At 35.8% G+C, this 18088-nt stretch overlaps 1 protein-coding gene across 2 annotated transcripts in view; it reads right to left on the reverse strand.

Annotated features, from left to right (window-relative positions):
- Positions 1-18088, reverse strand: part of LOC306879758 (runt-related transcription factor 2-like) — a gene marked incomplete at its 5' end in the record, with an annotated part of 41329 nt that continues 23241 nt past the window's right edge. For both annotated transcript variants that reach the window (XM_079432937.1, XM_079432936.1), the window contains 3 exons: positions 1-2830; positions 7364-7525; positions 8757-8930. In XM_079432937.1, coding sequence (XP_079289063.1) covers positions 2343-2830; positions 7364-7525; positions 8757-8930 — 824 coding nt within the window. In that variant the 3' untranslated portion in view covers positions 1-2342. The remainder of the gene's footprint in view (positions 2831-7363; positions 7526-8756; positions 8931-18088) is intronic.

The following is an 18088-nucleotide window of genomic DNA, read 5'->3' on the forward strand; positions in this document are numbered from 1 at the left end:
ATCATAGCAAACCATTTCTTTTTATTTCTCTTACAAAGAAAACTATTATAACAACATACAACAATCAAAAAAGCCAATTTCTTTCACTGTTGTCATGATAATTTCCCTTGAAACCCTTTTTCTATCCGTGGATAAAAGAGAACAGGCTTCACAGGGAAGAAAAGCGAGATAATTTAAACACAGATGTGCAAAGGAAACAAAGCATGCAAGAACCAGAGACAAATTTGCTACAAATTGCCCTCAGTTAACCTGTCAGATAAATACTAATTTACAAAAGTAGAAATGAGATAATTCAACAAAACTAGGGTGGTGTATTTACCTCCTGTAATATACAACATGGTCTCTGAACGTTGTAAACATTTCGTACACACTCACAGCTATTTCAATTTATAGGTAGACGCCCTGATTTGAAGCCGTTTTGCCGTCAGGATGGGATAACCGGGAATGCTGACCCAGATCCTGGGATGAATTCAAGCAACGGCCCTGATTTGAAGCAGCCAAAAGGAACCATGACTAGTCCTGCCAGAAATGCAATACTGGACCAATGTTAAGGTAAAGAAGGTCAGAAACACATCCAACTCAAGCTAAGAGCTTTGGTTTATTTTAATTTAATTGCTTAAATATGGGCTTTACAAGCCGTATAAAAAGCACTGCTTCAAGGAAAGCTTTCAGTTGTTTGGTGAGGTCTGTATAGTTCCAACTGTAAGGCACTCGATAAATATAACTCTGTTAGACGATTGCAGTTGGGTAAATCAATCAGTCGATGACTGGTGAACGAAGGGAAAACTAGTATTCTGAAGCTAATTTGCACATTTCTGAGCTGATAATGAAGATTTTCATTAGCATAACTGACAATGTACCACCACATCAATAGAATAAAATGTAGCTACACAACTGGTCAAAAGTTTGGGCTCAGTAAGATTTTTTGATCTTTTTGAAAAAATTATTATTATTTTTTTTAATGCTGCATTTATTTGATCAAAATAGAGTAAATACGGTAATGCTGTGAAATATTACTACAATTATTTTATTTTTTTCCCATCTGAATATATTGCTTAAAATGTAATTTATTCCTGTGGTGCAAAGCTGAATTTTCATACTCCAGTCTTCAGTGTCACATGATCCAAATCATTCTAATATGCAGATTTTCTGCTTAAAAACATGTATTATTATAAATGTTTTGAAAACAATTTCATATTTTTGTGGAAACTAATACATTCCTCTTTCAATGATTCTTTGAAAAATAAAAAACAACAGCGTTTATTTGAAATAGATATTTTTTGGTATGCATTTTAGATCAATTTAATGCATCTTTGCAGAATATTAATTTCCTACAAATATTACTGACCTCAAACTTTGAATGTTTAAATACTATAAACACAACTCAAATAAAATAAAATCAAAAGCTGCATTGTTGCAATGGGTAATATAATGCCATAACTGAGAGTATTACTCCTCTTTTTTTGAGGATATGAATTGCTCCAGTTATCAGGAAAAGAATATCCGTGTACGATACATCCAGAACCTTCAATATTCCCCTACTGGAAACCTTTCCCAGCCGCATTTGATTAAGCAACATAAAAGCTAAATAAATTATCCCAGCACATGCACGCTACTCAAAGAAAGCTTGATCTAGCACATTAGCAAACACTTTTGAGCATCCGTGGCAGTTTCTTTGGTTTAAAGCTTTAAAACAGTGAAAAAGCACTTAGCATCAAGCAATATTAACTGCTTACAAATGTACTGTAGGCTACTTAGACACAGAGACCCTATTTCGTTTTAAACGCATTCAATCCCATACAACTCTGTGTGATCAATTAAGGCACAGAAATTTAAATTACCCTAAATTAGTTGCATTAACTTGAACATAGATGCTTTACAAAAATATTCCCTCTATGACTCAAGTTCCAAATACATGAATTAATCTATGGCTTTTATAAATTACTTTAAATCCTTTTATCAAATACGTATAACTTAAATGCTTAAGTTAAAAAAGCACAAAAAGAGATATTTGATCACAAACTGTCATACAGATGTTGTTCAGTGCTTTAAATGATATATTAAAAACATGCCAAGACAAGTAAATAATAACATAATGCTAATGAAATACTCGATCCATCTCTATTCCTTCAGTTCCAAATAATCCCACCTATGACAATGAATCCCAGAGGTCAAAAGGTCCAGAATAATGTATTACAACAACAAAAGTCCAATGTAAAAAATACTTTCCTTTTAACAGGTTCATAAATACTCATGGAAAGTAGCTCAGCGAGATATCCTAGTAAGGTTTGTGCTTTAAAACCATGTTTGTTTGAAGGTTCCACGCTCACGTAATTGTCCGATCAATATGGCCGCCACACGCCTTCGTCCATTCTACCAGCAGGATTGAGAAGAGTGGGGGAGTTGCTATGACTTCCGTCTCCCTCCACCCCCCCATTTCCATCGGCCTGGACCGGGAGGTTGGGGTTGACCAGGCTGGTTCCCGTGGATGCGCTAGTACAAGGCGGCATCATCCGGGTGGGCGATCGGTCTCCTCCTGGAACCATAGAGAACTGGTAGGAGCCCGAGGAGGCGCCGTAGTAGAGATAAGGTGTGCTGCTGCTCTGGAAGGGTCCGCTTTGGCTCTGGTTGGAGCCGGGGTACGGCGGAGGAAGGTAGGTGTGGTAGTGAGCGCTGCCGAGGGACATGCCGGTGGTGACGGGGGTGGGCGTGTATGTGAAGGTGGCCGGGTAGTGCATTCTGGGACTGGAAAATCGGCTCTCGGTGAGTGAGGAGAAAGCGGGGAACTGACGCTCAAACTGGCCAGGAAAAGGACTCAAATCTGTCGAACCTACAGAAACAAAGGTTGAGGTTAAGTTTTATAGAAGTATGGAAGAATTTGAAAACAGAAATTCCAGCAATGAATAATCATGACAACACAATTGAATTATATTGATTTTTCCCCCCACTTCATTTAACTACAACCCTGTTTAACAAAATGCATAAACATAGCCACTATGTTAAAACCAACTAGAAGCCATGGGGTAATTAGTCTTACTTTTTGGATTCAAATTAGACAAATCTACCTTTTATAACTGAATTTAAAGAGTTATGATCAGTCTTGAAGAAAAAAACTGATATGAATGACTTTTTAAGATTTAAAAATGGCAGTTTTATGCAACCGGCCCCAAGAGTTGAAGGAGTTTGAGACAAGTTTAAAAGAATATTTTTTTTTTCAGCTCATTGTTTCAAAATGATTTATGTGACTTAATTTTTTTATTTTATTGTATTTATTTTAATTTGCATTTATTTGATAAAAACTGATATATTTATTACAATTTAAATAGCTGTTTTCTATTTGAATATATTTTAAAATGTAATTTATTCCTGTGATGACAAAGCTGAATTTTCAGCATCATTACTCCAGTCTTCACTGTCACACGATCCTTCAGAAATCATTTTAGCATGCTGATTTTTTGCTCAAGAAACTTTTTTCTCTCTCTTTTTAAAAAAATATTATCAAATGTGAAAAACAGATGTGCTTCTTCATCATTTTTGTGGAAAAAAAGGATACATCATTTTTTTCAGGATCACATCATAATTGAAAAGTTCAAAATAATAGCATTTATTTGAAATAGATATTTTGTAACATAATAAATGTTATTACTGCCACTTTTGATCAATTTAATATATACTTTCTGAATAAATGTATTAATTTATTATAAAATATGTATAAAATGTTTTGACAAATCCAGTGCATTTTAAACTAAAATAAGTAAAAAAAAAAAAAAAAAAAAATTTAATTAAATTACAGAATGTAACTATTAAAAAAACCACACCATTACCTTTAAATTAGAGACATGCAGAGGAGGACAGTTTATCGATTAGTTGGCTTCACTTCATTGTGGTTTTTCCTCTGTCACAGACAAGTTCATGTGTATGTGTATTCATGTGTGCGGTTATATGTCTCAGTTCATTTGTGTCTCCGGGGTATTTGCATGCCTCTGTATGCTGTGTGCATGTTTAAATTGTTCCTGTGCATACAAAAGTGTGTGTGTGCATCTGCATTGGTTGCCGCACATAAAACACAACTAGGATGCATAATCGGTCACACATTTGGAAACGTTTAGAGGGGCGCAAAGCAGCATCGTAGCGAGAGAGACAGACGTCTGCACTGTTGTGGGCTCCTGGTATCTTCAGCATTATAAACTGAGGCAAAAACTGTCCATCTGCCCTTCCGTCCTTAACATATTCTTTATTTCCCTCCAAAAATCAGAAACCGCTAATGGTCTGTAGCTAACGCTAGTGCCAAGGGGTAGAGGAACAAAAAGAAACAGCCTCGCCTCCCTGGCGCGGAGCTGTTTTCATAAATCACACGGCGTCTTTCTTGTCACCATGTCTGCGCCTGTGGGCCGACTGGGTGGCATGGTTAAACGTGGGCGATTTGCGTAGGCACGGCTTGTCGCTAACGCTAGTCGTGTCTCCTTTCCCCCTCTACGCCTATCCCCTTTTCCTTTTATATTCAAAATCTTTGGTTTGAGCAGCTGACAATAATGGTTCTCTCGCCCCGGGCTACACAGAGAGCCTGTGCTCTGAATAAGAGACTGAATGATAAAAGCAAAAAAGTTATTTACATACATTCATATTGCATACACACAAAAATCCATAGTTGAGATGGCGCTGGTCTTGAGAACAGATGCTATGTCTGTAAAACTAATGATTTATTTGGCAAGAATGATTAGTTGCAGGTGAACCAAACAATTATGGCTTATTTACAAGTTTAAGTCATGTCTACATGAGGAATGATGTCACCATTCAACACAGTGCAGTAGTTTTTACTCTTTGTTTGCTACAATGCTAAAGCTAAACTTGACAGGCAAGTATATAAACACACATGCTTCAAGCTCAATTTCACATTCTTTTTTTCGGAAATGAATCAGATCTATAATTCATATCACAACCAGTATTGCTAAAGCTAAAACTATTTAAAAAAAATAGTAACTGGAAAAAATATATAAAAATGAAATATATTTAGAATTATTTAGAATTTACAACTATTTAGAAATATTTTCCAAAGAAAAACTAATAAATGACAAAAGCACATTAAACTAAAAATTGCAATTTTAAATAAAAAAGTTAATTCAAAATATAAATATAACCTATGACAATACATAAGACTAAAATAACACTGAATGAAAAAGTTTTTTTGTGTCAAGTGCTGCTATAGTAGACTTTAGTATAATCTGTTGTCATTTACAGATAGTTTTGTCTTTCAGGTCTAATACTGTTATGGCAGATCAGCAATTTGTTAAAGGTAAAGCGTATTTTTTTTCAGTGCTAAAATATAAAAGACATCGGTAGACTGATTTCCCTTAAGATCAACAGCAGTTTTCGGAAATCTCTGAATTTAAGGTATTTTTGCAAATTTGCTTGCTCACAGAAAACAAAAAAAATCACACACTTTACCTTTAAAGCTGACGTGATCTGAATAATAATAAGCCAAGTTTAATAGCACAAACATTGAGGGTAACTCTATCGCCCCCTTGAGTACGGAAGTATATTACCACTGCTGCAACACAAAATGTTGCAAAGACTAATATTCCTGAAGAGTTTTGTATCTTCAATAGACAACAACAATGCATATTTGCTCTGTTACTCTTACAGTTGAGTTGCGGGAGACATCAAACAGCAGTGTCCTTATCTCACACCAAACCTATTATTAACAAAAGCTTATGTGACAGCATCAAATGAAAGGATGATATACCTAAACTAATTAAACACGACAGGCGGGTGGCAGGCGTCCAGAAGCTGGCAGCCAGCGCTCAGGTGAGGGAGATTCTTATTTAATCACTTTAAGCCTCTCCTGGTTCTCAGGAATGGATGAGGGTGTAGTATGGCAGTAAATGAGAGAGAATGAAAACACTTACCTGGCACTGAATCAAACAGGTGTTTGGAGATGGAAACTTGTATGTCTACATTTATTCTTTAAAGGGGACGTTTCTGGGTGTGTTGCAGGGCACACGAGGACAAATTAGCTTATGGGGTGCAAGTCGGGCAAGTGGCCTTCCATTCCCCAAAGTTTCTCTGGGAAGCTATAAAGTGGCTTTATTTGCCCGCCACTGGCCTGTTATTATGTCTTGGTCTGTTATTAACAATATACTACGCAGGATCAAAGCCATGGAAAGAGGAGCAAAAGAAAACCTTTTTTTCCCTGAGTTTTAAAAATACACTCATGGTGCAGTCCAATTTTAAAAACCTTCTCCGTTTACATATATACCGCATCATTAGCTAATAAAAATCGAGCGAATTTGAGATTGTTTCTAACGAATTATGACACTGAAATTTAATGTTATGATTTTTTAAATATGACTGAAAAACCATTACAGAAAAATGATCATTTCAGAAAATAGCCCTCCCAAAACGAAGCCCGGCTTTTTACATGTGTGTTTTTCATGAATCTGATTAAACAGTCATCGAACACATTAAGGAGTAAATTCCCAAAAAGGTTTGCAGCACTTTTGTGCACATTTTGACACAAAAACGGCATGTCTTTCACTAGCCATCCATAATACAGTTAAACCATGTTCTAAATTGAAATAAATTAAAATTATGTATAAATATTAAAAATACACAAACGCACATAACAAAATGACAAAAAATGAAACTAATTTAAAAAAACATTAAAACCATAATAGCATATAAATAATACAAAAATAACAAGTTAACAAGTTTTTTTTTTTTTTTTTGCATTATCCAATGTGTCAAGAGCTCCTATAGAATACATTAGCATAATCTGTTATCATTTATGGCAAAACAAGTTGGTTAAAGGTAAAGTGTTTGTTTTTTTTCCAATGCTGTTAAATTAATAGCAGTTTTTCAGAAACTTGTTTGAAATCAGTTATTATTTTTTGCAATTCTACATGGTGGCACATTCAACAAAATTTGTTGAAATAGTGCTGCACCATGAGTATTTAAATTCAATTACTGTGATTCTTTTGAGCACAAACCTGCTTATTTTTAATGCAAATGAGGTTCGAATTCAGCTCGTTCACCAAATTCGGTGCCATTTGAATGTTGAAATGTAGTAAATTTCATTTTAGGAGATATTTAAAAAAATAGATTTGAGATTTAATTTAAAACGTGTAAATATCTCTTCAAATATTTTGACTTTTAAGTAGTAAATTCACCTTTTCATTTTTAAATATCTTTCATAAGTTGTATAAATGAAGTTGCATTATTCACACAAATCCCCATCTTTCTAACATGATGTGCAATTTCTAATGTGCAAACCACCATAAAACACGTGCCCTCCCCGCTGCCCACTGCAGTATCGGACGCAAGGGGTAGGGGGCGCACCTGCTGTAGGGCTGAGGCTGGAGGTTACCTGGGAGGCGTCTGGGCACATCGCTGATGGAGGGCAGCCCCGTGGCCCGGCTGGAAGAGAGCGGGGTGGTGGAGTGCACAGACGGGGAGGCCATGGGACTCAGGTATGACGGGTACGTCTGGTCATATGACCAAGGTGGGGAAGACTGAGCCTGGCGTGGATCTAAAGGTACAAAAGAAAAGAAAAATTTAAGAAAGCAAAGTAGTTAAAGGGATAGTCCGCCCAAAGATGAAAACTCTGTCAACATTTACTTGCATGTTGATTCAAACCTGCATAATTTCCTTTCTTCTGTGGAACACAAAATAAGAAATGTCAAGAATGTTGGTAATTAAACCGTTTCGGTTCCCATTGACTTCTATTGTTTGGACAAAAAAAAAAATGAAGCTGTTTAGTTAGTCAGTATTCTTCAGAATATCTTCTATTGTGTTTTGCAGAGGAAAGAAATGCATAGGTTTGAAAAAGACATGAGGTGTATATATATATATATATATATACGTATCACCTGGGAGTTTTCTCACCAAACATGGTTATGTTAATTAATCAGTATAACCTGTCATTAATTTAATTAGAACTGACAATTCAACTGTTCTACTTATATTTGCCTGTCTCAAATAGAGTCTTTCTGTGGTAAGCAAATACAATGTGATCCCTTGGGCAAAGCATTTAAATGAAGGCATTCTCAAACATTTGTCTGAGATGACATATTTCATGCCTCATAATTCAAGCTTTCTGTCATGCCAAGTATCAGTTTTAAAGCAGGCAAATAATCGCTAAAGTCTATAAAATATGGTGCATTACTTCTCAGATTCAGTCACTTGGCTTGCACACAGTACAGTAACAGGACCCAGAGCACAGGACATGCGCTCTCAGAGCAGTAATTAAGGACAGGTGATATCCTGTTCTCTCACAGTGACACAACGCACTGCCCTAGGCTGTCCGCACTCGGTTTCCACTTGTCCATCATGTTTCAGTGTGCGATTTCGGCTAAGATAAACCACTTTGTGCTGAGACGAATAGACATTACTGTAACAGTGACAGACACCAGATATGCTGAAATGCTTAGGAGGATGAGTAAATATAATCACTGTTGGTAAAAGAAACAACAATTCTGACTGACAGGTTAGCGGCGACTTCAAGGATCATTTACTTCATTCATGTGGTTTTGCATGCAGATGATATCAGGAACATAAGAAATGTGCACATTTGTAAATCTATCTATCTATCTATCTATCTATCTATCTATCTATCTATCTATCTATCTATCTATCTATCTATCTATCTATCTATCTATCTATCTATCTATCTATCTATCTATCTATCTATCTATCTATCTATCTATCTATCTATCTATCTATCTATCTATCTATCTATCTACCTATCTGCAATCTCATACCTGTTATCTGTGTCTGCCCCTGAGGTGTGAAGGAGTTGGGGCTGCTAAGCGAGGGCCGTGGCGTTTGCGTTGGCACAGTAACCCGCATGGTGGTCTGCCGGATGCGCTCCAGTTCACTGAGACGGTCAGAGAACAGTCCAGCCTTCGGCGAGTCATCCAACTTCGGCCTGTGCCCTGCAATCAACATACTGCCTTTAATAAAAAATTCTCAAAAAAAGAGCAAAACAAATATATTTCTAACATGACACACCACAAATGTGTCGGATATCACAGTAATGTTTCTCTCACTTCTGCTTCTCAAGGGCTCCATGTAAACAAGTAACATGTAGTGTGATTCATGAACAAAGGATTCTTATGATCTATCTATCATCTATCTATCTATCTATCTATCTATCTATCTATCTATCTATCTATCTATCTATCTATCTATCTATCTATCTATCTATCTATCTATCTATCTATCTATCTATCTATCGATCTATCTATCTATCTATCTATCTATCTAAAATTATATAGAAGTTTTATACAGTAACACCCCCCCACACACATAATTTACTGTAAAAAGTTTTTAGTGGGTCTTGAAATTGATTCTATCTCCTAGCATGAAAATGTTAGCCAGTCTATGATGTGTATGTATGGCATAGGTTTGCCTATGAGACAGGTGTTCCATTTCCCCTCTTTATAAGAGCTTTAATTATGCCCCATAGCATTTGAGTCTTTCAAGCCACAATCTACCGTGACTTTGCCATATGGAATCAAACCGAATCTAATTTCATTTCCATAAAAAAGTTTTAAATATTACATATTCCATATCCTTAAAATATCTATTAATCTGTCCCATCAGGGAGGGGATTTGGCTTTGACAATGAAGTGCTATGCTTGGCATATAATAACATTTTGTTGGCACTCAACCTTCCCAGACAAGACCAAATCCATATAATACAAGACCGCATGTGCCTCCTCTGTATAGGACGCATGATGACACTGGCCAGCACCTTTCTGGAACGCTATAACATGAGCTTTTAAGAGTCCATAGCCTCAAGTCTATTCTCGGCAAATTAGAGGAGGGATAAGACAGCAGTGCGGCCGAATACACAACTAGCCCCTTTTTCCACATTAAAATGGCCCAGTGTCTCCCTCAGACTGCAGCAGTTTTTTCTGAGAAGGCCATAAAGTAAATATCAAACAGGAGAAAAAGGAAAAACTCCTGCTGGAGTTGGCAGCGTTCCAGTTGGCACCGAAAGAACACGTTACCTCTATATCTTGACTAACCGGTCTGCGCCAGAAGAACAAAGAGAAGCAGCAAACACTCAGAAAAGTTTCATAATCAAATCGTTAAAGCACTTTAGAATGACAAGAATACGAACTACTGTACGAATCAGTATTTAAGGTGAAGTGTTTTTTATTATCTTAATATGTAAAGACATCTAAAAGTAAGTCATAGGTACTGCTAGACTCTATTTAGAGGAACAATCTTTCATCTCAGCCCCCCTAAAAATCTGAGCTTAACTGTCAGCACCTTTACAAATCTGTGATTATGTGATTTCTCTTAACGTTCAGTGTCTGCAGTGAGTTATCTGCGGATATTTCATTCTAAATTCTTCACTTACAAGGGCATTTTGGGGGGTGGGACTAGGACTGCAATCTTCTGATCTTTTTTTCAAGTTATGTATAAATTCACTTAACTTTGATTGATTTTCAAAAAACACGTTTCACTTCACAAGACATTAATCGATGGATTGGAGTGGTGTGGATTACTTGTGGATTATTGTGATGTTTTTATCAACTGTATTTGGACTCTCGTTCTGACGGCACCCATTCACTGCAGAGGATCCAGTGGTGAGCAAGTGATGTAATGCTAAACTTCTCCAAATCTGTTCCCATGAAGAAGCAAACTCATCTAAATCACAGATGGCTTGAGAGTGAGTAAAATTTTACAGAATTTTCATTTTAATATCATTAAGCCACTTTGCTTCTCAAGTAAATGCGTCTTAATTTAAGAGTGTTTAGATATTTGTACTGGAAAACAAGACAAGAATACTAAGCAAGAAAATCTAATTTTCCAGCATATTTTACCGGCCAATGGCAGAAAAGGTGTTTAAGAAACCTGTTTAAAAACATTTATTCATTATTTCCATTTGGTGCCCCAAATCGTTCAGAAATTACACACTTCATCTTTAATATGTAGAAGCATGAGAAATTACACAGGCAAAATAATATAGTATTTCATCACAATGAAAACATTACAGCTAATGGAAAAATCATTAGCCTGCATCCGAGTGTAACTTCGGGACACTGTTGCATTGCACTCTGTCTTTGAACTCACGAGCAATGCGACATATGTAAAAGCTAAAAGTCAGCATAAATCAACCTCCTAGGAAGTGCAGCACTTGAGCAAACCATACCTTTTCACACAAAGCCAATTTATCTACTATAAAAAGCCAAACTATAATTTTTTGTGACTGAATCCAGACAGTGATACTAAAATAAATCCTGCTTGGGAAATAAAACAAAGATGTGCTTTGTGAGACTTAATTTCACAGTGATTCATATGAAACATAATGTTCTGTGCTCAGCGAGACAGCGGACTCTGACCACCTGTAAATTTAGAGTCTTCAACGTGCATCCAGCCTCCCTAAAGACAGATTGCAAGGGGTGATATTTACATTTTTCTGGGAGTGTTGAGAATCACTGGAGCAGAAGTTACAATAAGACCACATACAGGTAATAGGAACACCAGAGATGAATTTGCAAATCAATGGGAATTTTCAGCAAGAGTTCTGTAATGTTAAGTGGCTTGTTTTTGATTCTGTCTGTGAGGAATATGTAGCCACCTCAGTTTGGATAATGTATCCGGTTACATTTGCTCGCCCAAGAAGTATCTCTTGGGGGTGAGGGCAGCCAAGTGGTTAACAATCTGGGCTGCTAACACAAAGGTTTTCGGTTCAATCCCAACGGTGTGGATAAAATACAAAACCAGGAACGAGTGTTAGAAAGATCACAAGCATCTTTGTACTGTTGAGCTCGACAGGTTGCCTCAGGGCAGTTGTCACTGGACCTCGGCTTTGAATGAAGAACCTCTGATCAAATACAGTTAATAACTAAATAATGGTCTCTCCCACACTGTGACAATTATGATGTCTTTTCTGTATGCTTTTGAGAAAAAAAAAAGTTGGCTGGAGCTGTGGCCTAGTGGTTTTATGTCTGATTTGCAATATTTCTTGCATCTGATTCTTCCCTGTCTACTCTTTTTATAATAAAAACTAGGGAAAGCACAAAAGAAAAAGGCTACACTAAAAAAAAAAATTACAGAAATGAAACACTTCAATTTGAGACCTCAATAGTTATGCATGATGGAAAGCTATGACAATTACGATAGATAATAAATAAATTCATACAGGTTTGGAACAACTTGAGAGTGAGTATATAGTGACAATTTTCATTTTTGGGTGAACTGTCCAATTAAAAATCTTTTTTTTTTTTTCTTCCCAGTGTGGCTTCGCATTTACTAAACCACAGATTACAGATTCATTAACTTACAGATAGCAAATTATATGTGTATTTAGTGGTTTTATTGCTGTTTTAACTTCATGATTAGTGGGTTGGATCACAGACATCAATGCCTATTTTAAATTTTTTGCCTTCTTCAAAATTGAGAACTTTCCGCTGCTGAAATGCAGGCTTCATGACTTAAAATATCTTAGTGACAGAGAGTAAAGTAATGAGCACCGGGACATCATCTGTATGCAGATAGGTATTTAAGAGAGCCAGGAAACCAGATGATATCACTGCTGGAGGGAAAGTCCCAAAAATTCCTGTCATCCCCCAGCTAGCGGAGTGAGATTTTTGATAGCTAGCACTTCCATGTCCAATCACAGAGCGGAAGCGCTAACACATTCATTCCAGATGTTTAAATGGCCCTGTGGGATGTGGCCAAGCCTCCAGCTGACACAGATCTTATCTCAGGTTGAGAATCACAGAGCAAAGAGAATTATAATGAAGTAATTCCTGTTTTCAGGCTTCCTTTGATGAGGGGGTTAGTCTGTACGGCCACACCAACTGATCCAAAAACAATGGGGAAAAAAAATTAACGAGTGTGAAATATATGATGATCTGAGGTTTCTTGGAATATTAGACGTACAGCATGAGAAGCTGTTCGTGCAAGGAAATCTAAACAAACACATATATATATTCATATATATATATGAATAGTGGCATCCATATTATTATTGCATTTTTATTTAAATGTGTTTCATGTTGACAAGAAATTAACACGTTCTACGTTTTAGCACAATAATGAAGGGTAAATTAATGATGTTTATGTCATTAAATAAAATTCATAGTTCCAAATGTATAAATATATCAGATATTGAAACAGAAATGACTTTAATCATAGAATGCATTGATACTTTAAACCAACCAAACAAAAAAGAACATTTGACTATATATTTTATTGTGGATGAAATTTAAATAAAAAAAAATAATTGAATTGAATTAGTTTGCATTTAGCATTAGCAATTTCAAAGAAAAGTTGTCTATTTTAATATCTTTTTAAAAATGTAATTAACTCCTATGATAGCAAAGCAGCCATCTTCAGTGTCACATGATCCTTCAGGAATCATTTGAAGTATATTAACCTAGAAAACAACTTTTAATTGTAATAATATTTCACAATATAACTGTCTTTGATCAAATAAATGCAGCTTTGTTGAACATTTAAAAAAAAAAAAAAATCTTAATTATTCCAAACTTTTGAAAGGTAAAGTCTATATGATTAAAAAAAAAATGTAAAAGCAGTATCATAACAAAAATACAGCAAGTAATTAAAGCTGTGAAACTAATATTGTATTTTAGATTTCTGAACAGATTTTTAAAACCTTTGCTGTGCAATTTCTTCTCTCTCATTAACAAGTGTTTTCCGTGTCAACGGCAATATTTCAATGCAAAACGCATTTGAGAGAAGGCTAATATAACCCAAAATATCTTCACTATCTGTCTCCATCAATGATGGCGTTTCACCTCAAACAAACATTGGTATTTGACATAACTACCTGTGGGTGAGGCTACTGTAAATGTCACAAAAACATCTGCTGAATGTCATCCTAACATCTCACAGGGAATATTTTACAGACATCTTACAGATCTTTCACGTCGAATAGACGTCCGGGCAACGCACATACGGCAGCCCGGAAATTATGGAAATTCATCACCGGCCGTCATCAACAGGGTTTTTGAGAAAGTCAGCGGAAGAACGGAATAAACTGGAAAAGAAAATCAGAGAAAAAGAGAGAGGGGGAAGGAGAAAAAGGAAAGTGGGAGGAAAAAGCCAGGCTGTTGTGGAGTACTGCCAGGTGTCTGTGTGGTCTTTACATTTCAGCATTTAGGAGGCAAGCCAAGCGGAGAAGGGGTACAGAGACGCACACACACACACACACACACCAACGCAAAAGGCCCTCGGCCCTTTTCAAACCGCAGGCACACTTCTTCATCACCTCCATGCGGATATAAAAGCAGTAGGACTCGAAACCGGGCGCCATCAGTATTTCTCGACTTCTAATGATGCAGCACCGATGTACGCAGCAACTATCCAAACCAGACGTAAACACACACACAGCCTGAGCCCGTGACCTCGGCGGTTGGCACCTTCACACGCAGCCTGAACGGATCGAGCCTGTGGTTCTGGTTTTCTCTCCTTCTCCTCTCTTGTTTTGGTTGGTTTTATGTGAGCGTTCCCATTGTAAACTTAACTCGGCCCAAAGTGACGCCTCTGCAAAGCGAAACCCACTTCTTTTTTACTTCATTCATTGTAAGCTTAAACAATGTCTATCAGTCTTGTGTGGTCTATTTTGAAAGGAGTGTCGCACGACGCGCCAAGGCTGCCGTTTTTTTACTGTAATATCAGCCGCTGTTATTGCTAAGGCTAAATTATTATCCCCTTTCAACTTGTTGATGTGTGAAATTGTCAAAACAATGAGACTCGTGTCAGATTTGGGATTTTAGCTTCAAGCAAATCCGCTTGAAAGGGGATTTCGAGCAGATTTACTTGCAGTCTGTGCGACTTCTAACGGTCGACTGCTGTGATTGAGCTGCGGAGAGACAAAGATGCATAGAGCGCTTCCTAAAGGTGTTACGCAGAGTGACAGTCTAACACTGAACCCATAATTACACAGGGCCCCCGGTGCAGGTATGTTAGTTTAACCAACCCCACCCCGACTATTAGATCAAATGACGCTTAATGAGTGCTATTAGGAGTTAGTGTGTACACAAAGACTCAGACACACACACACACACACAAGACACACACACTTCATGGAAGCAGCAGCAAACCACAAGCAGGCATCTCTTGTTAACATTGGACAGGCATAAAACCAAAAAAATAACAACATGCATGTCATATTATATGGTAACAAATAATTTAATTCACTTTCTTACCACTGACACTACACTGTAGGAATTAATAATGCACAGTTTAAAGTAACCAATAAAATGCTGGTTTTAAGTCACATGATGTGAGCCCTTTTTTTCATCTGTCATCTGTATGAGGAAGGTGCATGCTGAAGTGCTCCTGATATTGTGCTATTTCAGTTAGTGAATATAAGTTAATGAAATGTTATCCAAGGATCATAGAAAAGCATCAAAGTATAGTGGCATCAAGAATATTATTGCATTTTTTATTTAAATGCTTCATGTGTTTATGAGAAATTAACACGTTCTGTTTTGACATGATATTAAAGTGTAAATTATTGATATTTATGTAATTAAATTGAATCCATAGTTCAAAATGTATAAATATATCAGTTTATGAAACAGAAATGACTTTAATTATAGGATACATTAATACTTTAAAACAAACAACAGCAACAAAAAACAGATGACCATTTGCCTATATATTTTATTGTGGATAAAATAAAATACAAAAATGTATGAATATATATATATTACAATTTAAGAGTAAGATTTTTTTCTATGCATCATTTTTATCTTGAAAACACTGATAATAAGAACAACTTTTTAATGAGTATTAGCTGCTATCACAGGAATAAATTACATTTTAAAATAAATAAATAAAACGTTACTGTTACTGTTTTGCATAAGAGACTTCTTTCAAAAATTCCCAAAATCTTACCACCCCAAATTTTTAAGCAGTAATCCATTTATAAATTATTTTATTTTTTAGTAATGCAGTTATTTTTTGAAAAAAGGAAATAAATGAAAGACATAGGTGTCTAGCAAATTAATAAATGCAGAAACATCCATCTTGGATCTTAAAAACGGTACAGTTCTTTGTGGTTGTAAGTCTCAAAAATAAAAATACAGCATTGTTAACTTCATTCAGATGTTTGTCAGCTTACAGAATGGCAGCCATTTAGCATCAAGTAGCTACAACATATCCATGATTCTTGCAATAACCTTTATAATAACAAAAAACTTTCTCCATAATTTGATTCAAATGTTAAGACAGCAGTCCTGCACTGTTATGATACAACTTCAATAAAAAACAGGTGTGTGGACTTGCTGAGCACTTCTGGCTACCAGAACGACCCACGTGTGAGCCAATCAAGACGAAACTCACTGAGAGACATCCGTCACAGTCAAAGACTCAACGCTTTCGTTGTCTAGCGCTTTCACAGTTCATATGGCACCCATCATGATCTATTAAATACACAAACACATTAATACACTTCCTGTACTGGATATCAGCCTCAGAATGAGGCCTGTTTGGTGGACGAGGAAAAACACGACCCAAATGAACATTACAGCCACCCGTACTGGACATAATGAGGATATTTTGACAGAAATACTCATAATTTTATGTACAAAAACATGTTACAGTTATTTCTATGATTCTCAAAATATATGAATGCATAGAGATGTTCCATCAGGTGTTTGGCTGACAGCACACTGTAGGCATTGTCTGAACGAGCGAGACGGGCCTCTTCCCTAATTACTTGCTCATTAACACCAATTTGAGGTTTAATGAGGCAGAATTGTAAATGAGGCGTTTTTCGATAAAATCAGGGTGAAAAAAAGTGAAATTATTAAGAGGGCACATGTGATTAGTCCCATAATGATCAGTGTCAGCGAACGCATGGACATCTGCACGTGCTCAGAGCGCAGGTGATGTTTGACAAGGTTCATTTATTTTTGGATTCATTTATTTCTCCCTTGTCTCTGTTTAATTGATGCCATGCTCTGAGACTTGTTTAACTGCTGTGAGTGTTCAGAATGAGTGTTCCTGCAGTTGCTTCAAGACATTGCCATTTGAATTCTATCTATACTGTCATATTTCCTATTATATTTGAGGAGAGAAAGCACAAAATTTCATTTCACAGCTACAGTGTTCTCATGAGATGTCACTATGCTGGTTCAATTCAGGCAAGTGGCGTCCAGTTACCAGTTATGTTAACAATTGTGGCTGGAAAGGGAAGGTCAAGTTCAGTGGACTGCATTATGGGACACAATATTTACTTTTCTGGTAAATGTAGTATGAATTCATAAAGTTATTCTATGGTTAATTAAAATAAACTTTAACAGAAATAAAATGAAATTCAAAAACCTCAAACTTATTTTATTTACACTAGCGGCCAAGGCATCAATTCTCATTTTATTTAAATAAAAAAAAAGTACTACAATAACAATATGAAATATATAGGTATACGAATATAAAATTAAAAAATATTACCAACTATAGTAGTAATAGTGTACAATTTTTAAAGAGACATTTTTACAAATAACCATATTTTATGAACAAATCAAATCAACTTGAAAGTCAAAATAAATGTATTTATTTCATCAGTGCGTATTAATGGTCTTTTTGTGCACAATTAATTCATGTAATTCGTGTAATATTAATAAAAAATACTTATTATTTCAATATTATTTAAATAATTCTTAAATATTAAATGAAACATTATTCATAATATAAAATGTTAATTTTTTTTTAAAGAAAATTGCCTATTTAATACAGTGCATATTAAAATATTTTTAATGATAACTGGACAGCATTAAATTTACCTTCAACAAAATGAGATCATGTGATGGTAATACAGTGTTTGAAACATTTTAATTGTAAACGGAATACATTTTTCTTCTTTTTAAAAATAGTAAGCATTAGTACGCCAATACACAGCCAATATTATGCAATATATGCATAATTTTTTGTGAAATCATTTGGTGTATCACAGATGTGGCATTCTTAATTGCAATCTGACAACGTATTAAAAGCAGAAGAATATTTAAGACACAGCCGAGACAGGAGCTTTACAATATCAAATCAGCAGTTCAAAAAAGACCCCCATAAAAGACCTCCGGTACGCCAACCCTTTCATCTG

This window comes from Barbus barbus (assembly GCF_936440315.1).
Source record: "Barbus barbus genome assembly, chromosome: 14".
NCBI classification, from domain to species: Eukaryota; Metazoa; Chordata; class Actinopteri; order Cypriniformes; family Cyprinidae; genus Barbus; species Barbus barbus.